This window comes from Lissotriton helveticus, chromosome 10 (genome assembly GCF_964261635.1).
Source record: "Lissotriton helveticus chromosome 10, aLisHel1.1, whole genome shotgun sequence".
In the NCBI taxonomy this organism is placed as follows: Eukaryota; Metazoa; Chordata; class Amphibia; order Caudata; family Salamandridae; genus Lissotriton; species Lissotriton helveticus.
This window is the reverse complement of record NC_136071.1, coordinates 206,278,864-206,304,359: the sequence shown is the minus strand read 5'-3', so window position 1 is coordinate 206,304,359 and position 25,496 is coordinate 206,278,864. Positions and strand designations below refer to the sequence as shown.

Here is a 25,496-nt window from a genome sequence, read left to right as displayed (position 1 = left end):
GCCTTTGGACAGTGGGTGTGGATATCTGGCGGCGAAGCTTGGGCATTTGGGGTTTTCGTGGGTGTCAAAGAGGTCTATCTGCAGGTGTCCCCACATCTGAAAGAATGGTTGAAGAACTTCCGTATGAAGTTCCCACTCGTGGGTCTGTTGTGTCTGACGACTTAACAGATCTGCTATGGTATTGTGTACTCCTGGAACATGCTGGGCTAGAAGGAATATGTTTTGAGGTATAGCCCACCTCCACATGTCCTATGCTAGTTGAGAGAGTTGCAGGGAGTGTGTTCCGCCCTGTTTCTGCATCTAATACATGGCTGTCATGTTGTCCGTGCGAACTAACACAGCCTTGTTTGATACTTGCTTTTGGAAAGCTTTCAGTGCTAGGAATATAGCTAATAACTCTAGGTGATTGATATGGAGTAACTTTTGTTGTGGTGTCCACCTGCCTTGCATGGTGTGTTGCAGTTGGTGGGCTCCCCAGCCGGAAAGCGATGCGTCTGCTGTCAAGACTATTTGAGGAACTGGCTCTAGGAACGGTCGCCCTTTGGAAAGGTTTTTGGTGTTCCACCACTGCAGAGAGCGATGAGTCCGACCGGACCGCCTACCAACACTAGGTCTGTTATTGACCTTGGGCCTGGTTCCATTGACGTGATAAGCACTCTTGAAGAGGACGCATTTGAAATCTTGCATGGGGCACTATGAAAATGCAAGAGGCCATCATCCATATGAGTTGCATGAACACACGTGCTGGAAGGGAGTGTTGTGGCTGAAATTTTGTGAGAAGAGCTTGCATGCTGGCTATCCTTACTGGAGTGGGATAAGCTAGCGCTGTTGAGGTGTTTATTGTGGCACTGAGGTACTGTTGTACTTTGGATGGTTGCAGATGAGACTTGGTGTGGTTTATTGTGAACCCCAAGTTGTGTAGCAGTTGGATTGTGGCATGGATGTGTTCCACACACTGATTGTATGAGCTGGCTTTTATGAGCCAGTCGACGAGGTACGGGAAGACGTGGATGTGCTGTCTTCGTAAATGCGCTGCCACTACTGCTAGGCACTTGGTGAATACCATTGGTGCTGATGTGACTCTGAATGAGAGTACTTTGAATTGATAGTGCTGCCCGTCTATTACAAATCTGAGATACTTCCTGTGAGCTTTGTGGATGGGAATGTGGAAGTATGCGTCCTTCACATCTACAGTAGCAAGGAAGTCGTTTTGTAACAGCGGAGGAAGGACTTGTTGAAGTGTGACCACGTGAAAATGGTCTCACTGTATGTATATGTTTAGCGGTCTGAGGTCTAGAATAGGCCTTAGAGAGCCGTCCTTCTTTGGGATCAGAAAGTATAGGGAGTAAACTCCCTTGTTTTGTTGGTACAGAGGAACTGGTTCTATTGCACTTTTTTCTAGCAAGGATATTACTTCTTGCTTTAGCAGTGATAGATGCTCTTGTGATATTAGACGCTGTTTGGGTGGTATGTTTGGGGGTGTAGATGTTAGTTCTAGACAGTAACCTGATTGAATAATCTGTCGCACCCACCTGTCTGATGTGATGTTGGTCCAGGCAGGAAGGAATTGTTGTAGTCTTCCCCCCACAGGAGTGGAATGGTGGGAAGGAAGCGGAGGAAAGTCATTGGGTAGGGGTGGAGGCAGAGCAGGAGTTATTGGTTTTACCTCTGCCCTTGTTGTTACCCCTATGACCCCCCTCTTTGGTAGCCCTTAGTGAATGTGGATTGACTAGGGGTTTTATAGGAAGTGGAGGGGCTATCAGAGGCGTAGCCTCTTGTGTTGCCTCTATATGATGAGCGACGAAAAGAACATCTGGGAGCTTGCAATTGCAAGGCTCCCATAGATTTGGCTGTGTCTGTCTCATTTTTCATTTTCTCTAAAGATACATCGACATTAGGGCCAAATAGGTGTTTCTCATCAAATGGCTGATTGAGGATGGAATTTTGCACTTCAGGTTTGAAACCTGAAATACGTAGCCAGGCATGTCTACGCAAAAAGACACTAGTATTAATTGCCCTTGAGGCAGTATCTGCGGCATCTAGGACACAACAAATGGAAGTATTGGTGATGTTTTTACCTTCCTGTATGAGTTCATTGGCCCGGTTTTTATATTTATCTGGTAGATGCTGCATTATGGATTCTAGTTCATCATAATGTGCCCTGTCATATCTTGCCAATAGCGCTTGAGTATTGGCAATGCGCCAATGTTAGCTGCCTGTGACGCTGTGCGCTTACCAGGGGCGTCACGGAGTTTAGATTCCTTATCTGGTGGTGAGGTCTCACCTGATGTTTGTGAATTAGCACGTTTACGTGCATTAGATACTACTAAAGAATCTAGTGGTGCTGGACCTCTAATGTAAACTGGATTTGTAGGGGCAGCTTTGTATTTTTTCTCAATGCGAGGGTTGAGGGCCCGAGCACTGACAGGATCTTTAAATACCTCTGTTGCGTGCTTAATGACCCCTTCAAGCATTGGCAAAATGGCAGTGGACCTTGGTGTATTATCAAGTGTCCAATAGGAAATCTTTCTACACAGTATCGGTGTGTAGGAGGAGGAACGGTATGGGAAGGTGGTGGAGAAGGGACCCTTAATGGAGAGGTTGCTAGGTCTCTTTTCTTTGGAGGAGGAGGAGGAGCCGGCGCCTCAAGTGGTCTCTTCTTGGAGCTAAGAGTCAATTGACCAGTCTTAGGATCCTTTACAAGAGTTTTTTGATTAGGATCTGGTGTGAAAAGTACTTCTGAGTAGGGAAGATCCTTCGGCGTCAAAATTTGGCTCCGCAGGTTTTTTCGGCACCGAGTCGGTAGCTGGTCTTGGGTCTTTTGGTTTAGAAGTGTGCCCTTTTGAAATGTCTTTTACCGGAACTTGTTTTTTCGGTTCCGGGTGTTTTTTCGGCTCCGAAGCATGTGAATCTGGAGCTTTAGGCGTTTTTTTACTGGGCTCCCGAGTGCGGTTTCGGCATCGATGAGCCACTGGCAGTCTTCGGCGCCGTGTGCTTAGGTGTCAGGGCAACGGTCGGCTTGGTTGAGGAAGATGGCTTCTTCTTCGGTGTCGGTATAGGATCGGCACCAGGAATAGGCTGGCTCGAGCCTGAGCCGCCTGAAGGCTTAGTAGGCTTCTTTGCCGGGCCCGAAGGCGGGGCGTGAGAAGCAGTCTCTCCGTGTGCGCCCGGGCCCGAAGGTGAGGGTGTGACCGAAGCCTTTTTTGAGGGTGTTGAGGAAGGGTTAGGGTCGACGGTCTTACTTACGACCCGTTGAGCTGGAGTGATGTCCTCAACGTCGGAGTCTTCGGCATCAGAGGAGCTGGTACTTTCTTCGGCGTGCTGGTGTTCTGGCATGTCGACGCCCTCTTCAAAGATGTCATCGGGGATCGAAGCTGACGAGCGAGCCATAGTTCTTTGAGCTCGTTGGTCCCGAATCGTCTTCTTGGAGCGGAATGAGGCACAAGCGGAACAGTCTTTGGCCTCGTGCTCCGGTGAGAGGCAAAGGTTGCACACCTCATGTAGGTCCGTGTGGGGAAACTTCGACCTACATCAAGGATACTTCTTGAATGGCGTCCTTTTCATGAGCCAAAAAGTAAGACCTAGATAGGCCCGAAGGCCTTCGTCAACGACCAGAATTGAAGACGTGAAGAATTGCGTTGATGTGAAGCGCGATCGAAACAATACCGTCGAACTGGGTGAGGATTGCGCGCCGAAGGAAATTTGGTTTCAAACCGGAGCGCAGGAAACACATCCGAGCCCGATGGCGGAGAAAAACAATCTGAGGATGGAGCCGATGCCCATGCGCAATGTGGTCCAAAGGAGAAGTCACCTATCTCGTGACTTCGAAAGAACTTTTCAGGACAAAAACAAACTGCAAACATCCGGGCCCAACACTAGGTGTCGATCTATGCACAGTGTGTAATCTGCCGCTCATATGCCTCGAACAAACATTTCTTTGTTTTGATACTTGTATGGGACGATTTCAATGGCCCCTTTTGGTAGTAAAGCCATTACATCTTCTTTGAACAGGTGTAGACGTTGTGTATTTAAGACCTGCTTTTTTGGTGGAATATTTGGTGATTGTTGAAGTAGTCCTAGGCAATATCCTTGTCTGACAATTTCTAAAACCCATTGATCTGATGTAATGTTTTGCCACAAATTATGGAATTGGTGTAGCCTTCCCCCGACTGAAGTTTTGTGGTGGTCGTATTGGGGGAGGGGGAGGGGGTGAGCAAGTCATTTTGGTTGGGTGGTGTAGGTGCCCTTGTTGAGGATGCCTCTTCCTCTGCCTTTATTATTTTTGTAACCTCCATGACAGTAACCAATCCCATGTTGGTGGTATTGTTGCTTTTGATGCTGATATGTATTATTTTCTGTGTTAGAGGCTTTTGCAGCCCCTCTACCTTGGTAACTCTGAAAGGGCTGTTTTTGTGTTGTGGTTTGTAGGGCAACCATTGATTTGGCAGTGTCAGTGTTCTTTTTTTATTTTTTTCAAGCTGAGAGTCTACAGCTGAACCGAAGAGGTGTTCTTCATCGAAAGGGACATTTAAAATATGTTGCTGTACTTCTGGTTTGAAACCGGAATTTCATAGCCATGCATGTCTTCTGAGCATAATAGATGTGTTTATGCCCCCAGCAGCGGTGTCTGTAAATTTGATGGTAGCATTTGAAGTGATCTTAACCTCATTAACCAAATTTTCTCTCCGCTTTTTATGTTCTTCTGGAAGATGTTGCATGAGCGCTTGTATTTCATCCCATGTTGCTCTGTTTTAACGTGAGAACAGGCCCACAGAATTGGCAATTCTCCAATGATTAGCGTGCCCAGTGGCAACTCTTTTTGCAGCAGAATCAATCCTTTTACTCTCCTTATCTGGAGGAGGTGCACCTTCAGTGCCTTTTGCAGCTGCCATTTTTCTAGTAGGGGTGACTACAAGGTAATCTTTTGGGCGATGCCCTTAAATGTAGATTTGGATGGTTGGTGAGGTCTATATTTTTTCTCAATTCGTCCCTTGATTTGACTGGGTCTTTGAACACCTCCTTGGAAACATCAAGAATGGATCTAATTCTAGGCAAGTATTGGACTGTGTGCTTGAATGTGTTTCCATGAGAAAGTCACTTTCCTCCTCTGTAGAATGCATTGGGAGCTTGTGTTTCTCTGCAGCTCTCTGTATGATACTGTAATAAGATGGTGTTGTCAGGGGGAGAAGGTTTTGTAGGCACCAGTGGTTTAATATCTGGATCTGGTAGGACCGGGTAATAGTCTTCTCAGGTGTGTGATAAGTATCTTGTGTGCCCTGGGAATCAGTGTCTTATATTTCTCCCTCTTCTTCTCCTTGTGGATTGGGTTAAGTGATCTTGAGGTGAGGCAGGTAGTGGCGGTGGTGAGTGCATTATCATCTTTCCATGGGGGAAACAGTAGTCACAATACATCACCAACACTAACCACTGTCTTGGGACCGAAGACCAAAAAGACACCTCGTATCGTATCGGTTTCAGTCCAATAAATCAGTGCGATTCCTGCCACTGGTGGCTTCACGTAGTCATATTCTGTGGCAAATCCAGTCTCCTCATTTTCACTCTGTTCTCCTTTCTTTTTCGTACTGACAGCCATAATAATTAGCCCATTATTTTTTAACTTCTAACTTTTTTTATCTCCAAGATTGGGAGGAGGCCAACAGGGATTCTGATGTGACCTAGGGCTCGCCTGCCTTGTGTGACATCAACCACACCCTGTGATCCAGACCTCGCTATGGGGTCGTCGTCAGATCTGCAGCACAGGAGACCCTCTGTGTTTTGTTTGAATCTTCATATCTTAGTGTACGGTGTAAGGTTAGGATTGCTCTTCGGCCTCAGAAATGTGCATTCATTAAAAGATAGACGTAAGTCCTTTTCCTGGAAGCAATAGGTAGATGCAGGTCAGGTTGTGCCCTGACTGTGTTGTCAAGTGTTTTGTGAGAGTCTGTATTCGCCTGCTTGCTTGAAAAGCAGTGTGATTCAGTCACTGCTCTTTATAGCGCTTGGTTTCTTCTTTGAGCAAGATGGGCTCTTCTATCACTGCTCTTTCTAGCGCTTTACTCGGTTTTTGTACAAGGGGGTTGATTATTTTTTCAATGTTCTATATAGCGCCTGGTTCATTCTGGAGTGCTCTTTGTAGCGCTTGGGCAATTTTTTAAACAAGTGGGTTTGTCGGTCACTGCTTTTTGTAGCGCTTGTCTGAATCTTTGAGCAAGCCATGTATTCTATCATTGCTCTTTGTTCATTCTTTGCCCAAGCGGGCAGTGCTTCGAGAGTAAGAGCATTACACATTTTGACAGGTTTTGAAGACTGCCTAATAGTTTGTCTGACGATAGCCCACTCTGATGCGCGAGGCCACAGTCTTTCTGTCCATTGCTGGCAGCACTCCTAGCCTCTCCTGCAGTTTGTGGGCGCTATTCTCAGACACACGCAGCTCAGCTCAAGTGCCTCCATTTCATATCCCCCTTGTCTCTTTTTAGTTCAGAGATAATAGGAAATGCATTTTTCAAAATAACAGTCAGCCAAGTTGATGTACTAACTGTCCTGATTATTCTCCTAATTCAGATATGAAGAAAGTATAATAAGATGTACTTCACGTCGTAACATGGTTTAATGACTTGTTGAGCTTTCATTTAACTAAAACATAAATCACATGGTGCTTGCACTCCGCAGACCAATTCACAATTTGACAAGCATTCTTGTGCCAGTCTCTTTCCTGCGGAACAAGTAAAATGACAACAAGTGACTGATAGAATGTCCAATGTAGGTCCAGGACACCCGAATTCATGCCAGATTTTCTTGTCATCCACATAAAAATTTTCTTGCATTGATTTGAAAGACAACTTATGTAATTAGTCAGTGTCTAAAAACATGGTGTGGATCCAGCCCATCTGGACTTGTGTTGGACACCCATCTATGCCTCACATTTGTTAAAGAGACAGTAGTTCCACTGGTGTCACACTCAACAGCCCGGAACCTTCAAATGATACTGGTTTCAACATTGTGTTGCATATCCCACCACTCCCATCAGAAAAAAAGCACTGTCACAACCAGCACTGGGAGCACCATGGCGCTTTTTTTAATTTATTTTTTTTACTTTGTCACTCTGCACAGAACCACGCTGCTGTACAACATGGCTAACAGACGTTGACAAAGCCAATATATCTCACATAGGCGAGATCTATTGGCTTTGCCAAGGCTTGTTATATGATGAACTAGTGAACAAATGATACATTTTAAGATGAGGATTCAAGCAGTATTGTATCACATTTCGATCAGAAAATACAATTTCATGTCAGCGTAAGAAAAATTTGAAAAAATGACTTTTGCTGAGGGAAGCTAAATATATTAAATACAGTATTTTATAAGACGCACCTATGCACAAAATTATATTTATGCATCACCGCCAGTCCTGCAGCAATCTCGCATGCCATTCTTTGCAGAAGAATTACTTCGGTATCACTACTGAGTTTTTCCTCCTCGTTACAAAGGTACGCCTTGATATCACCCTGCAAAACAAAATGGAAATACTCAACTTCTCTTTCTGTTAAATGAACCTCAGAGATCCCTAAAATAAAAACATCAACAAACATGAATTAGCTGAATTCCCTTATTGGTGTCATTATATTACAACTTTTCTCCCAATAAGTACTCCTCTTACAGCTAAAATCCAATTCCTTGTTCTCCAGGGGAGGTAACTGAAACACTAATAAACAACCGAAAAGTAGGCATTGCCAAGCCCTACATCACACACATTATACCAGTCGGACAGGCGAACCATAATTTAGTCCAAACACTCACGATGCATGTATACATTTTACTGATTTTAAAGGTTTATCAAACCTTGATGCAAAACACTCTTACCTTCTAGAAGGATAGGATAGGATATCACTTATAAAGCGCACTTATGCCAGAGGGTATAGTGGACAAAGAAGAGACAGGATGGGAGCGCACAAGCAGCAACCAAGGATGAAAAAAAAAAACAGGTTTTCAGGTGTTTTTTCAAAAAAACAAGTAGGTGTCTGCGTTGGAGAGGAAGGAGGGGAGAGAATTCCATAACTTGGCGGCTGCTACTGAAAAGGAGTGGCCACCCCATCTGGTCCTACAAAATCTGGGGGTCACAAGTTTTTTCTGTGAGGAAGCTCTCAAAAGCCGCCCGGGTATACCATTGAAAAAGAGGCTTCAGATGTAGCGTACCCTTACTATGCATGGCCTTGAATACCATGCTCAGAGCCTTATCGCAGGTATGTTTCCTAATGGGAAGCCAGTGAAGGGAACGTATCCCATCCCTGGCTGACAGATGCTTGTGAATCTTCAGAATAAGACGGGTTGCCGCATTCAGTATCACCTGGAGCTTATTAAGGGAGACGCCATTAATGTTCAGGTACAGAGCGTTGCAATAGTCCAACCGTGGGGTGACCATAGCAATAATGATCGACTGGGGCATATCGGACGGAATAAAAGGCATAACCTTTTTCAAAATCCCCAGATTGTAAAAATATGTGCTGACCGTGTGGCTGACCTGTGCATCAAAACTCAGACCGTCATCAAAGATGACCCCCGGATTTTTTGCTGTCCTAACAGGGACAGGGAGGGGACCACAGACTGCTGGCCACCAAGAGTTTGACCAGATGGAGTTCTGCAAGCCAAACACCAGCACTTCATTCTTATCTGCATTGATCTTCAGTAAGTTGTCCTTCATCCAGCAAATAATGCTAGATCTGCACTGACTGAACCTCTTAGATACCCATTGCAGGTTATTCGAGATGGAGACGATAATTTGCGTATCGTCAGCATAGGATAGCACATGAAAGGCTAAAGATCAGCCAAGGGAGTCCCATAAAGATTGAAAAGGGTGGGACTCAAAGATGAGCGCACGGGCACGCCACAGGGATGACTAAAGGCCTTGGCTCTAAAGCCTCCACAGCTGACAACATGGGCCCTGTTTGACATAAACAAATGGAAAAGCTGTAAGGCTTTCCCAGAGATTCCCACCTGCGGCAAAGATGAATCATTGGCACCGGGGAGACGGTGTCAAATGTCGCAGATAGGTCGAGCATTATCAAAACCGCCGCCCTCCTTGATCAGCCTGCGCACGGATACAGTAGCCACAATAAGGCCAGACTCAAGGCTGTGACAGGCGCAGAACAGGTCTGAAAAAGATCCAAGATCTCCTGGGACTCCACATATTTCATCAGTTTTTTATTGATGAATTTCTTCAGGACCTTAGCTGCGGAGGGGAGAAGGGAAATTGGATGAAGATATAACAATGGCTTCCTTTCAAATGGCCGGCTAACTACCAGATTGGAGCATGTCCTTAAACACTTTGTACAGGAATTTGGTCGTTGGTTCTGGAGCCAATTTAAGTGTGGAGTGCTGCGTACATGGGTCCGAGGAAGCTCCTGATTTTAACCCCAGCAGTAGATCCTTTGTTTGCTGAACTGAGATCTGAGGAAAGGTAATGAAAAGGTTCTAACTAGAGTCCTGAGTTGTCACCAAATGCCGTTTTGTATAAGAATTCAACAGTGTGTAAAGATATTTTGCCTACCTACTGTGGTAGTAATCAAATATTTATTTTTATTTTTATCACCTCTTAACTTTGGAAGATATTTGGGCATTACTTTGTAACCTGTAATAACAGGGACCTGTCTTAGGATCTCCCTTCAATCTTCTTGGATTGCTTGGGGATTTACATGTGAGGGAGAGCAGTCTGCTCTGGAGGTTTGAATTCAGTCTCTAAAATATTAAAAGCTTTTAGGATGATCTAGAGTCCTTGAATGAGAACCGTAGATCTGATCCAATTGTGAAGAATCAAATCTAATGCAACTATTGTTGATAACAGACAAGTAACTCCATGGATGAGTCAGAACTTGAGAATAAGCTCTCAACATCATCAAGCTGATGTATTTCTTTGTGCCCGATAGCCTCACAATATTCTTTGATGATCAGGACCCGGGTGAGAAAAGAATGCATGCCAACTAACAGATCACATTAGGCCAGAAGACTGCAGGTTCTGAGGGGGGCAGTGCCTGTTTTTTCCTTTGCAAAAGTGTATGATTAAAAAAGGGCCGGAGAAGGCCTGCTATCTAGATGAGAGCATCTGGTTCCCCAAAATTGAAATGGGTAGAGACATGGGCTGAACACCACACAAAACAAGCATTTACAATGCAATAGGTTTCGCATTTGTGAGAATTTGAGCCATTGGCATTGTACGTATTTGTTTTGAAAACATAAATAAAAGGCATTGTCATTTACAATGTCAATGGCTTAAACTTGCATAAATGTGAGACCTAATGCATTGCAAACACTTGTTTAATCTATGGAAACTGAACAGACATTAAAACGGATATCTTGCAACATTTTAGTTAAGGAAGACTTCACATTTTCTTTCAAAAGTTCCACTTCTCTGGAGAGCCAGTTTGATTTGCTTTTCATGAAATAAGGTGCCGACACACCTGAAAAAAATGATTTTTAAAAGGAAAGCGAAGGATTGGAAGTTTTAATTTCAAAACCAATCTCCAAGGGCTCCTGCCGACTGGGGAAATACCCATGGATTAAAAGGTCAGTGTCGCCATGCTACCACAACAGTGCCCTGCCTAGTTAAATGCTTTTAAAGTAAATAAATGTGTTCATGTTAATTCATTTACTGTGAAAACGCCTCACCCTAAACATCGCTTAGGAGGCTAAATCCTTCCTCATGGCTAAATTCCTTGACTAACCCGTGCCACTTGCACCGAGAGACTTCTCACCTTTGTGATACCCTGTTCTATTGTATGATGATGTATGTATGATCCTTGATCACTGTGTTAACGTAAAGCACCCCTGCACTTTCCTCCCTAACGTATAATTATTTATTCTGTAAAATGCTCCATGTACCTTTTCACCCCCTCCTTCCTTGTACATACCCCTTTGACTCCCTGCCTACCATAGGACCCTCATCGCTATTTACCCCCCTGACTTATTGCTATTCTCTCTGTATTACTCCATCAACCTGTAAAGAGCTCTGATACCCTCACGGGTCACGTTCGCGCTCTATAAAACTTTAAATAAATAAGTAAATAAATAAATAAATCGCAAACATTAGAAGTCAGTGGGCTCTGCAAGATGAAAGGAATGGATGTCTGTTTACAAAACCGCAGCCCATGTTACGAGGACACAAAGCAAACAGAAACACGAACCAATTCATTGAAGGAGGTTATCTCAGACCCTACAGGGACATTGTGCAAACCCCTCCCCCGCCCATCACTTGTGTCGTTTGTAAAGAGACCAGAGCTGGAAATCTTAAGGAAGATGTCTGCTACAACTCTAGCACCGGCAGATTCACCGTGGGTCTTGGCAAAACACGGTCGAACCAAACTTGCTCTTAAACAACACTGGGCAGAAGAAGCTTCCATGGATATGGGCGGGTTTGCTAGGTGACATAAAGACCTCTCACATGTCACAAGCCCAAGTGTGAGTAACTCATGTAGTCAATGCACCAATCTACAAACACAGAGTACAACGGTTCGAGTCTGCCTGCACGGCGTGCCCAACAGCTGGCGGGACTCTTAGGCAGCGGCTGCCCGGAAGAGGAGAGGGAAGCAGTGTATACAAAGTCAGCAAAGAGTACAGCATGGCGCGCCCAGCAGCTGCCCGGGAATGGAGCGGCGACGATCCAGCACCGATAGAAATTAGTTGTAGCACTCACTCAATAACATAAGCACATCCGGTGATCACTGCTACCGTGCAGATTAAAATGAAAACGCAAAATACAAGTGTGTGCTTTCTGCCTCCTCCTCAACTGTGACCTGCTCTGTTTCGTGAAGAGGAGGGTTTAACATTTATTTCAGCAGTGGTGTATCAGGCGCAGGTATTCAGCACCAGTCTTTCAAGTCGTAACGTGAGCATTTTATTAATTATACCCTTTTGTCATTTCAAAAGTCATACTTGCTCGCGCCCTTACCGTTATGTAGGCATTTTTTAAAGTCAGCGCGAGGCATCTTCACGCATCACGCTTCAAGTATTTCATTTCATTTCACGGGAAACCGAAACAACGGGTGTAGCGCAGGAGACGCCGTCGCCGTGCTCGTGCACGTTGGCTGTCCCTGCGCATGATGAGAAGACACGCCGGAAGACACGCCGAGCTGAGGTAGGGGATGTGTGTGTGAGCGCCGGAGGGCCGGGGGGTTCTGTATGTATGTGTGTGTGCATGCGGGCTGGGGGGGGGGGGGGGGGTGCGGGGGGGTTTCTCTATGTGTGTGTGTGCGTATGCGCGGCGGGGGGGGTTTCTCTATGTGTGTGCGCGTGCGGGTGTGTATGCGTGGCGGCGGGGCGGGGGGATCTCTATGTGTGTGTGTGTGTGTGTGTGTGTGTGTGTGTGACTGTGTGTATGCGCGGCGGTGGGGGGGTCTGTATGTGTGTGTGTGTGAGTGCGTGTGTGTGCCTGCTTCCAAGGAGCCATGGGAGACAGGAAGCGCGCGCGACCTGATCCCAGTTCGGAAGGTTGCGCGTGCACATCACTTGTCTCCTGTCTCCCTTGACTCCTTGAAAGCAGAAACGATCACAATAGGTTTCGCTGCTACGATAGCTTCGCGATCGATTCGCAGGGCGAAACCTAAAAAACTATAGTCAAAATATCACTGAATCGCAAAAGCTCACTCACCCCATCAAATGTGTTTCCTTTCTGCACATACCACTCTTGCATTTCTCTTTAGGAACAGTTGTAGAATACGATGGGCTTCAACTCTTCCACGTACTTATGAATTATGTTCCATTACGTACAGCAATAAGATCAACATCCCACATCCTAGAGCCCACCAGTCTGAATGTGATCTTCTGCTGCTCCGCTTACTTTAATTGTTTTTGATTAGATTGAGTTTGACATTTTCCGGCCACATCCTCGGGCTGGAACCAGCAACATCAGGCACTGGAATCTGTCATGTATGCTTCAGCAGAAACCTGGTGTCACCTGATAGACATCTTGTTCAAAGGATTTCTGGAGGTTGGGAAAACCTATCCTTCCATCTAGGTCATTGCTTGGGAAGGAGTCCCCATGTCCTAAGATATTTACAAATACAAATGAATTTGCTGATGGAACTGTTCTTAATGACCCCAGGCAGAGACTGAGACGGGTATTAGCAAATTACACACGCTCAATATGCTACAGAGTTGGTTCTTATATTTTGCTCCTCTTCTCCCTTGTATGAGCACCATGTTATGGTTTAGTAGGGTTACCAGAAGGAGCATATAGTTTTCAATGGATATGAGCGAAGGGTACTGCGCTACATGTGATACCTTGGTTCCTGCTTTCATTACCTATGGTGGTGCCTTAGTTTGGGCCTCAAAGCATTCCCCTTCTCTGTCAATTTCCCAGCTCCCTTTATGTCTTAACATGCAATCTCTTTATGTGTATTTAGTATGTAGTCTGAAATCGCAATATAGCTTTTCAAAGATGGCAGATCTCACCAGGATTTATTTGGATTAGCAGCGCACAATAAAACATCAGCAAATAAGAAAATGTAGCGGTCGACTCCTTCAACTGTTAGTCTCTTCACCTTTCTCGACTTTGGTTCTAAGAGTTCATCTCAGGGCCCCACTGAATAACGGCCAAAGATGAAAAGGTGAAGGGACCAATGGTTGAAGGGGTAGACAAATCAGTTTTCTTATTTGCTGGCATTTTATTGTACACCACTTTTGATTAGCACTTAGAACATACATTACCAATCAACCACCTAATCTTTAATCAAAATTACACTTAGCCCATTGAATCAATTGGAGTTACATGTTCTTATGTATTAAAACAAATAACATCATAACTACAAATCAGGACTATTGGCTTAGTCAATGATTGTTAGTTGCATAAGATAAATAGGCAGCAACTATGGTTATTATATAATATTGAAAAAACTTCGACTTAAAGCCCTGGGGACACCATGACAATGTTGCTGCTCCTGCGTTCCAAAAAGAGAAGGGAAATAAAGAGAAAAAAAATCACTCTTTAAAGGATTTCCTTTCCCCTACGACGCTCACCTGGCATGACGTCATGCCGTAACTTCTCCGCTAGTGAGAAGTGAGCAGCGCACATCGGTGTGCCTGCTGTCATTGCAGTCCGGAAAAAACACGGACCCCCTATGCCAGGGCACCAAACAGAGCCCGATAGAGACCCGCTTCGAGGCCCCCCTCTAAAAAAACTGCTGGTGCTCAGAGCACCGGTGAGACCCGGCCCACTTAAAGCCCTGCATGAGCGTCATGTACGTTTCTGTGATATACTGCGACTGTGAACCATTGCCTACACTGCAGAATGTCCAGGGTTCCTGGTCGGAGTACAGGGCAGGTCCTGATGCAGATACTATCACAGCAGAGGTGCACACACTTACGCTAGGTCTTAAGTGCTGCAGAGTGATAGCCTCTTCGTGAACATGGAGCTTGTAAGCAATGACTGGTAAATTGTGCAGACCCATGGCATCTGCGGGCGCTGCTAGAGAGCGCTCATGTGCCTAGTTATGGTCTCAGCTGATGTGTCTGTCACAATCACATTAAGTGCACTCGCCCGTAAGCATGCAACATTATCTTCTCACGATGTCCAAGGGAAAAACGGAGACAACATTGAAGCTTAAACTATTTATTTGGCTTAATTGTCTCTTTGCGGATTGTTACGGGTTAATAACGGAACAGACTGTTGAGGCGCTGCGCGTCTATTCAAGGGGTACAGGATCCGACAAGCCTGAGGGCCCCGAACTGCATTAGATGAATCACAACTTCCTGCGCTAGAGCAAGACCAATAAATCCTGGGGGTAATCGGCCTGGGATTAAGGGGTATGGATATAGGCGGCTATATGTTAGAACCAACCTGTAAATTCAGACTTATCTCTGTAATGCTACTGATTGCTTTACTGCCAATTATTTGAAAAATCTGTTTACAAAAAAAAATTAGAGCCGTGCACAAACTCATGAGCATAGTCTATTTCGTAATCAAATCAACAGAAGTAAATCAAAAACGTTCATATGCCATTTCTGATACTTGGATTGTATGTGCGGTTCTATAGAAATGCTAATGATCAAGCAGCTTAAATTCCAGCCTGTACACCCATTATCTCTGAACCACATAAAACAAACTAAAAAAAAAAAGAACTTTATAGACTTCATTCCCTTCAAGTACGAAATTAAAACGTATCACATGTGCTAACGACAATGAAACAAACAAAAGCTCTTCGCTGACGTTGGCCTCTTGCGTAAAACATTAAAGTATATTACTACAGCGGCTCGACGCCAGATGGCAGCACAAGGCCATTAGTGAGTGATGGCAAATGTTGCTTCAACGAAACAGTCACGTCCAGGGAACACCGATTGGCTGGCGGTCAGGAGTGTGGCAGACAGAAGTCAAAGACGGTCCCAGCATTTCACCGAGGGCAAAAAACCGTGATCTGGCAAATTCAGGCTGGATATTTCAAACTAAGTTGTACACGATCTTAACCATGGGATTAATCGACAAATGACACCGTGTACCCAGCAGCCAAAATTCTCAGTCATCTAACTGTGAGTGCCCTGTAGGTAACAGGTTCAGGTCGGCCCAGCTCCTCATCTGTACGAGGTCAGCAAAAGCAGTATCACTAAATTAGGTATTAGTAACTAATACAAGTTCTGCTGTTAAATTGTATAACAACTATATTATATATGCAACACAGACCTACCCCCCTTAAAAGCTTCAGTTGAAAGGGCGTTATGGTTATAACGCAAAATCAAAAAACGCTGAAATTCGGTACTTGCGGGGTGTGTGCAGCGTAAAATAACTCACCCCAAAGCAGTTTTCTTCAAGCATTACGTCACAGATGACATCACAAAGGAGATTATTAATTAAGTAATTGAAGCAGTTTTGGGATCTGGGGCTCTGTGTGTGCAGTGCCTGGGGAAAAGCCTGGCACAGCACCCAGAAGGTACTAGGCCCAGCCACCAACCAGGCGCTTGAGTGAAAAAGGTGCCGAGCTTCAGTGTATGGTCGACACCCAGAGATAACTGGGCACCGCAGAAGGCCTCCAGGGGAACGTTTGGCATAGGAGTGTGGAGTACAGGGCCTGGCCGAAGACCAGGCCCCGACTCCAGAGCACACCGACCATGTCCAATGCCCAGGAGAAGTGAAACGTAGGAGTACAGGCGTGGAGTAGAGGGCCGGGCAAAGACAAGGCCCTGACTCCAGAGCCCAAGGACCACGTCCAACGGCCAGGAGCAGTGAAATGTATGAGTACAGGCGTGGAATAGAGGGCCGGGCAAAGACAAGGCCCTGACTCCAGAGCCCACAGACCACATCCAATAGCCAGGAGCTGATAAATGTAGGAGTACAGGCGTGGAGTAAAGGGCCCGGCAAAGACGAGTCCCTGACTCCAGAACTCACCGACGACATCCAACAGCCAGGCGATGTAAAATGTAGGGTCAGGTCCTGACTCCAGGGCCCACGGACCACGTCCAATGCCCAGGAGCAGTGAAATGTAAGAGAACAGGCGTGAAGTACAGGGCCGGTCAAAGACCAGGCCCAGAGCCCATCGACCACGTCCTACGGCCAGGAGCAGTGAAATGTAGGGGGGTACAGGTGTGGAGTACAGGACCTGGCCAAAGACCAGGCCCTGACTCCAGAGCCCACGGACCACGTCCAACGCCCAGGAGCAGTGAAATGTAAGAACAGGCGTGAAGTACAGGGCCGGTCAAAGACCAGGCCCAGAGCCCATCGACCACGTCCTACGGCCAGGAGCAGTGAAATGAAGGGGGGTACAGGTGTGGAGTACAGGACCTGGCCAAAGACCAGGCCTTGACTCTAGAGCCCACCGACCACATCTAACGACCAGGAACAGTGAAATGTAGGGGTAGGAGTGTGGGTGCGGGTTACAGTACCAGACTGTGGGCCCAGCCTGCGCCCACAAAGTGCCTTGATCTGGACCCAATAACCATTCGCATACAACCCAAGCAATGAGAAAGGCTAGTTTCTCATCTCAGAGCCTGGCCGAAGATCAGGCCCCGACTTCCAGAGCCTACTGACCACATCCAATGGCCAGAAGCAGTGAAATGTAGGGTCAGGCCCCGACTCCAGAGCCCACTGACCATGTCCAACGGCCAGGAGCATTGAAATTTAGGGGGGTACAGGTGTGGAGTACAGGGCCTGGCCGAAGACCAGGCCCTGACTCCAGAGCCCACTGACCACATCCCACGGCCAGGAGCAGTGAAATTTAGGGGGGTACAGGTGTAGAGTACAGGGCCTGGCCAAAGACCTGGCTCTGTATCCAGAGCACAACGATCACGTCCAACGCCCAGGAGCTGTGAAATGTAAGAGAACAGGCGTGAAGTACAGGGCTGGTCAAAGACAAGGCCCAGAGCCCATCGACCACGTCCTACGGCCAGGAGCAGTACAAGTGTAGAGTACAAGGCCTGGCCAAAGACCAGGCCCTGACTCCAGAGCCCACTGACCACATCCAATGGCCAGGAGCTGTGAAATGTAAGGGTACATGTGTGGAGTACAAGGACTGGCCAAAGACCAGCCCCTGACTCTAGAGCCTACTGACCACATCTAATGGCCAGGAGCAGTGAAATTAACTGGTATGAATTTGGGTGTGGGTATAGGGCCTGGGTGTGGGTATAGGGCCTGGCTGTGGGCGCGCCTTGCACCCACAAAGTGCTGTGATATGGACCAAATAACCGTTCACATACAACCCAAGGCATGAGAAAGGCTAGTTTCTCCTCTCGGAGCCTGGTGGATTAACAAGGTATAGGGTAATAGAGATCCATCAATTACATATTTAATGATAATAAATTTTTATTTATTTATTTTTATTTTATTTTGAAAGTTTTGTATAGCGCGAACAAGATCTTTGCAGATATCAGAGCGCTTTACATAGAAAGGGGGAGCATGGGGGAACATAGTCAAACAGGTACGTAAAAATGCCAATAGTACAAACACGTGGTAGCCAGAAAATCACATAAGTCATTAATACATATAAAACAAATAAGCCACGGGGTCGAACAAGTAGTACAGATCAGTGCGGAGTCTTAAAAGAGTTCAGAATGGCACTTCAAGTGTATTTAGTCATTAGGATAGCTTTTACTTCTTTCTTAAACAGTGTAGTGGAGGAGATAAGCCTCGTTTCAGGGGGGAGTGAGTTCCAGATCCTGGGTGCCATTCCTGAGAAGGAGCGTTTATACGTTTTTTCCTTCCGGAATCTTCGAGGCTTCAGCAGAAGATGGTTTGTGCCTCTGGTGTTTCTAGAGCCGCCAGAGATTGTCAGCTTCTGAGTGAGATAGCTTGGTGAGCTCATGTGGACAGCTTTGTGCGTCATGCAGGCGATTTTCAGATGTATTCTGGCTTCGAAAGGCAGCCAGTTCAGGTGTTTAAAGTCAGGGGAGATATGTGAGTGTTTTTTTGAACCAGTGATGAGTCTCGCTGCAGCGTTTAGAGAAGCTCTTAGGGGTGCAGTAGTAGTTAGGGGGAGTCCGCAGAGGGCGATGCTGCCATATTCTATTCGAGGGATGACTAGTGCTTGTACTGCAGTTTGGAAGTCATTGGCAGGGAGAAAGGGTTTAAGTTTCCTCAGGGTATTGATTTGGTAGTTCGCTCCCTTAGTTGCCTTGCTGATATGTTGCTGCATGTTGAGATTGGTGTCAAGTGTAATGCCTAAGGATTTTGCTGAGTCTACGATGGTGGGTTGGACATTGAGTGCAGTTAGGTGTTTAAGCCAGAGTTGTGTGGTAGAGATCTTGGCGGGAGGTGAGATAAGAAGGAACTCTGTTTTCAGAGCATTGAGTTTGAGATGATTATCGGCAAGCCAGGATTGGGTGCTTCTGATCGTTGAGTTCAGGAGCAATATGTCTTTGGGGGATTGTAATTTGAGATATAGTTGGGTATCATCAGCGTACATGTGAAAGTGTATATTGGACGCTTGTAACAAGGTGGTGAGAGGTTCCATAACTAGGTTGAACAAAGTTGGGGATAGGGAGGAACCTTGTGGGACGCCTAACGAAACAGGTATAGGCGAGGACTTCAGGTTGTTGCTCTTGAATTTCTGCGACCTGTTGTGTAGAAAGGAAGTGAACCATTTGAGGACTGTCCCAGATAGACCCATTCTTGTGTTTAATAGTTCGAGTAAATTCTCATGCTTAACGGTGTCGAATGCTGAAGAGAGATCAAGAAGGATGAGGAGACAGGTATCGTTTTGATCTAGCATTTAAAGGGCGTCGTCAATTATGTGAGTCATAGCAGTTTCAGTGCTGTGCCCTGCTCGGAAGCCTGATTGATGAGGATTGAGGAGGCCAAACTGGTCAATGTGTTTAGTCAGTTGTAGTTGTGCGCATTTTTCCAACAATTTGGCGAGAGTGGGGATATTGGTAATGGGACGGTAGTTGTTTAAATCAGAGGGGTCGGCTGTAGGTTTCTTTAGTAAAGGCGTGACTTGTCCTACTTTGAGGGAGTCCGGGATGGTTCCTTGTTGAAGTGAGCTGTTGATAATTTTAGTCCAGAGTGGGAGGAGCAAAGGGATAAAGTCCTTTACAGCGTTAGCAGGGAGGGGGTCCGTGAGGTGATTGGATGGTTTAACGGTGCTGAGCAGTTTCCCTATCTCTTCTTCAGAGTAGGTGACAAAGGATGACCATGTGGCATTGTTTTTTCGTTCAGTGGGTGCTATACAATGAGGCTTGGAGTAGAGGCTTGCGTCAATGATGAGATCGCTCTTTATGTTGTCAGTTTTTTGGATAAAGAAAGCGGAGAAATCTTCACAGGAGGGAGCCTCGCGCATATTACTGTGTGGCTGGGGTTGTTCCTTGCATTGAGTTCTGATTAGTTCAAACAGTTTTCTCGGCCTGTTCCTTGCATGGTCGAGCTGGTGGCTGAAGAAATCAGTTTTTTGAGCGTTTAATTTTCCTGAAGTAGGCGTTTCTCTTTTTCTTCAGTGTTTTTAGATGCAGTGCAGAGGGAGCTGATCTCCAGGTGCGCTCTGCCATTCGCATGGCTCGTCTGTCCTCGTTGAGACTCCCGTCGTACCATGGCTTGGAGATTTTGGTAGATACTCTTTTTAGTTGCAAGGGTGCAGCCTCATTAATTATTGAGGTCATTGCGTTGAGATAGTGGTCAGTCAAGGATTGAACGTCCGAAATGCCGGTAGGTGGAAGTAGGAGATTGCAGCTGTTGGGGGTAAAGAGTTTGGTTTGAGTTTTTTCAGGTCTCTTTTCCAAATTTTGGGCTTGGAGGATTGAGCCGGGTTAAATTTGACTTTTTCATTGATGTAGAATGTGACAATATGATGATCTGACCAGTCGCAGGGTTGGATCGATTCGAGTTGGATAGAGTCATCTTTGGAGATGATAAGGTCGAGGTAAGAGCCTTTGAGATAGTTATGTGATGTCACTCTGATACTATCCATGATATTGTCTGCTGTGGGCATGGTCGCGAGCAGTGCATGGTATCGAGGGGCTGCACTGTTCACCATAAGAGGTGAATTTCAGTGTTTTTTGGGTTTTGCATTTTTTAAAAGTTCCCTTCAAAGATTTTCAGGGGAGGAATTTCTTTTTTTAACCCCTTCGACGCTCATGACGGAACGGTTCCGTCATCAGCGTTGGTTGGGCTGTGCTGATGACGGAACCGTTCCGTCACGACCACGCCCGTTTTTCGAACCTTCAGCACAGCGCGAAAATTCGCGCCGCGCTGAAGGTGTTAATAATATAGCCGTATAGCCTGCCGTAGCGGGCTATACCGTCCATTAAAGGCCCGCTCCAGCGTCAACAGGGCAGGGGGACTTTAATGGCCGATATAGCCCAGATACGAAGGGCTATAAGGCTATTAGAACATTCTGCCACTAGAGGGCAGACTGTTCTAACTAATAAAACAAAAGTTTCGGAGCCCGAAAGGCCTTTGGTCACAGCAACAGCGGTGAACAAAAGCAACATTGGAATTTTACTCTGCGGGCTTTTACCGGCCCGTAGAAGCACGGAGCACTCTATCGTATTCAATGGAGTGCTCCACATTCCAATGTTCTAAAACAGTTTCAATTCTGAGAGAAGAAACGTAACTTTGATGATTTTTTTTAGTAAATGCAGATAATGTTGGAAGAGATGGTTTCGATTCTCTGGGATCTTCACCCCTGGGGCTGGGGTAAGGTATTTAAAGTGTATGACTGTAGCACCTAATGATGGAGAGCAGACAGTCCAGATGGATATACATGTGGATGTTGACAGCAGAACACCTACAATTCTACCACTGTTACCAGACAGAATAACGATGTTCAAAACCCTGCTGAAAAAAAGCAAACGAAAGCATGCAAGTGTTGTGTCTAACAAATGTCCACACGCAGTTACTTTTTTCCAGAAGAATTATTCCGAAGGAAAAAGGAGAGCCGCAGGTCGAACGTCAATGCACCAGACCAGTCCTCAGTTAATGGCCATTGACAATCCACAGGTCAGTGTTTTCCAAACTGGGGGTCCCGAGCCGATTATTGCTGGGTCGTGATATTCCAAGTAATAAATAAAGAGGTCTTTAAATTCTGTATTGATCTTGTCACATTTGCTGCGCTTCAAAGACAAGTGAAATGTTAGGCTATGTTTTCAGACAAACTGCAGCTTTGTATTAGTTTTGCACGTCGATTGGTGCTTACACACTCCTCTCACGTTGCAGCAGCGGTTGAAGTGCATTAAAAGAAGTATGGGAATTGTGATGCCGCATGCAATGGGGTCAGGGTCAGTGACCATGGTGGCGGCGCCAAAGGAGTGGCTAAAAAAACAATATTCTGTACGTTTTTGCGCAACTTAAATGAAAATAAAATTGTAAAAGTTGTTATTCATTGGGAAATGCTCGAATGTACAGTATGAAACTTCGATTAGTCAGTGCACTACAGAGTTCTGAGTGTAACCAGAGAGCCACAGAATTAAATCTTGGTTGGTGCAGTGGAGAATAGGGACTTGTGTATTTTTAGTACTACGAGGTCACAGCCTGTGACCGAAAGCACTGTGAATGTGCAAGTCATTATTTTAGACTTGCATTATACATAGTATAAGATAGACTGCTACAAAATGTGCAGAAAGGTTTAAGATAAAATGGTGCTTTCAAAATATAGATTTTAGTAATACCCAGACTATACGTAATGCAATTTTGTTTAACATAACTGTCCGTTCAACATCTCGTCAGGGGAAGTAAGCGCTATATATAAACAATTGAAATTAAAAGCCCGCACTCCAGAGCTCAGTTGATAACTCTTTGCATTAACCCCAAAAAGAATAAATCTTGCTGCATCATACAGTTTCGAGAGAATCGAACAATTAAAGCCAGTACTGGCTCCCAAGCATTTTTCACATTTGCATATTACCCTTTATATTGCAGAGTAACACGTTTGCAAGCAGGTATTCTTGCAAGAAGGCTTGTTTAGCTGTCTGCCCGCTTCGGCTTTACAGCAGAGGACACTCACTGAATGACACCTCAGCTGAAGGATTTAAACTATCGGATTTAACTGGACCGGGACTGTTGTCTTTTTGCAAAAAGTAGGGGAATGTTTTTTTATAAATCAAAATTGTATTGCGGGAAATGTTAGAGGTCAATTTCTGAAACTGTCTGTACGATCCTCCTCGGAAGCTTTATAGTTAAGTTATGAATTGATCCTCCAAAAGAACTATTTTCCTATCGATTATTTAACTTTTGCAAATGTGTTTTAAATATATATTGATCTTGTTGCGAACCTTGGGCTAGCGATCTGAATTTGTGTATGTTTTAATTAATTTTATTGTTTCATAGAAATTTCATATGTGGTAATTATGTGTATGAATTTCTTTTATGTGGATCTCAGAGTTCCGAAAAATGAATAAAATAAACTTGAAAACTTCAAGAACTATGTGAAGGAAATTGGGCAAGCGGTGTTCCAGATTACATCAGAGATCAGAATATTTTAATTGATACCTTAACAGAGGTAAATGAGCGCTCACTTTCACAGGAAAGGGATAAATGTGCCACAAGTGAGTTGGGTTTTAAATTCAAATGAGAATTAGAAGTAATCTATCGCTTGCTTTTAGATGTTGCCTACAGAGGGCAGTGAAAGACTTTTTCCCTGGCGATTTTTTTACAGTACAAAAACTGCACTGTGTTACATATGGAAAAGTCGAAGGGGGATAATTTACAGTAGGCGCGCAAAGACTATTGGGCTGAGAGGGCTTTAGGCCGATCAGGGTCCCTGGCGTGTGCTGGCAAGACTGGGTCTACTTGCCTGCCCTTCAGCCACAACTAAACGTATTTCCTACAATGGCGGATAAGGAGTAGTTTCTGTCCTGTAACTCCAGTTCTGTAGTAGGGGTATCTCTGTTATAGTCATAATCTAGTGAATAGTCCCGCCCATGTGCGTGGACCCCGGAGCGATCAAAAATAATCTCTTAAATTGTCAAAAAATGCAGAACTGCACAGCCACTTAAGAGAGAATTTAAAGACAGATAATGCAGCCTATATCCACAGGCTACACTGTCCAGTACTTCAACTAGAAATTCCACCAAAAATCCAGAAACAGCACAGCCTGTCCAGGTTTCTTTAACTAGAAACACTTGCTTTTACCAGCAAAACCCTCAGGAATGATAGAGAGGAAGGAATGGACAGACAAGCCCCATAGGCTGCCATTATGTGGCTCAGAACAGGATACTGTGCCTTTAAGAGAACCTTCCAGAACTCTCTCAGTATCCCAAAATGCACAGCAGGTCCCTTTTACTTTCAGTTCTTTTTGACGGCGTAACACGCCAGACCTGTAGCATTTTTACATGAAAATCTTTCTCCACCGGGGAGGAGTGCGGGCGCTTATGACTATAACAGAGATACCCCTACTACAGAACTGGAGTTACAGGACAGAAACTACTCCTTCTGTAGTAAGGGATCTCTGTGTATAGTCATAATCTAGTGAATAGAATGGCAAGCCCATCCCCACACCAAAGCGGTGGTGGAGAGAATAGAATAACACCACTACTTTGCGAACAGATTTCGCAGCGAAGCCTGCCCAACCTGAGCATCTGTCCTGGCATCAGTATCCAGACAGTAATGCTTAGCAAAGGTATGGACCGACTTCCAAGTGGCCGCCTTGCAGATTTCTGCAATTGGAACATTACGTAGCAAAGCAGTCGTGGCAGCTTTGCCCCTGGTGGAATGAGCCTTAGGTTTACCCCCTAAGGTCTTATTAGCCATCTGGTAACACAATTGTATACAGGACACAATCCACCTAGAGATGGACTGTTTTGAGGTAGCAAGACCGGTCCTGACTGATCCATAATTGATAAACAATTGGTCAGACCTATGAATATCTTTAGTTTTATCCAGATAAAATTTCAACACCCTCCGAACATCCAGGGAATGCAGAGACCTTTCCGCTGGAGATGAAGGATTCTGAAAAAACGTAGGTAACGTTATGGTCTGGTTAACATGGAAATCCGAGATAACCTTTGGAAGAAATTTAGGGTGAGTACGCATAACGACCTTAGCAGCATGAAATACAGTATAAGGTTCTTGGCAACACAACGCCTGAATTTCACTCACCCTGCGGGCCTATGTAATGGCCACGAGGAACGCCGCCTTCCAGGACAGGTGCTGCAACGAAGCCTTATGAATAGGTTCAAAAGGCTCCTTCATCAATCTGGACAGCACCACATTCAATTCCCATGAAGGCGAAGGAAGCCGGACAGGAGGGAACACTTTCTTCAAGCCTTCCAAAAAATCCTTCATCACAGTGATCTGGAAAAAGGAAGTCTGTGAAGGGCATTTCCTGTAGGCAGTCAGCGCAGCGAGATGAACCTTAATGGAATGGACATTAATGGCCAGACTGCGCCAAATGTAGAAGATACGGAAGGATGACATCTTCCTTACACGTCGTCGGATCATAGTTCTTGGACTTGCACCAGATGCAGAATCTCTTCCACTTGTAAGCATAGGAAGTCCTAGTGGAAGGTCGCTTAGCTTCCTTCAGTATGTCCATACAATCTTCTGGTAGATTCAAATGGCCATATTGCACTATCTCAGGAGCCATGCCGCCAAACTCAAAGACGAGAGGTTGGGGTGCACCATCTGCCCCCCCGAACTTCGTGAGAAGGTCCGGCCGGCACGGCAGCCGTATGTGAGGCAGGAGAGACCGGTGAAGCAGGTCCGTGAACTACCACTGGCTGGGCCATTCCGGGGCAATCAGGACCATCCGCGCCCTGGACTGGGACAGCTTGATGAGCACCGCCGGAATCAGAGGAATGGGTGGAAAAGCGTACAGAAATCTGTTTGACCAGTTGATCCATAGCGCATTCCCTGGCGTCCCCTGCTGGTAGTACCTGGAGGCGAAGTCTCGGCATTTGCTGTTTTCGGCAGTGGCGAACAGATTTACGTCTGGAGTCCCCCACCTTGCGAAGACTTCTCCTAGTACTTCGTCGTTTATGACCCATTCGTGGTTTTCCTGAATCAGTCTGCTCAGTGCGTCCGCCTGAACATTCTGCACACTTGGTAGATGGGTAGCCATTATCGTCAGTCCTCTGGCTAGAAGCCAGTGCCAGATCGC

The 25,496-nt window shown here is 45.6% G+C and overlaps 1 protein-coding gene across 1 annotated transcript in view; it reads right to left on the bottom strand.

Moving 5' to 3' along the window:
• LMTK2 (lemur tyrosine kinase 2) overlaps positions 1-25,496 on the bottom strand; it is a 250,906-nt gene that overhangs the window by 80,263 nt on the left and 145,147 nt on the right. The window contains exon 7 of the mRNA XM_078665164.1: positions 7,372-7,505. Within this exon, the coding sequence (XP_078521290.1) occupies positions 7,372-7,505 (134 nt within the window). The remainder of the gene's footprint in view (positions 1-7,371; positions 7,506-25,496) is intronic.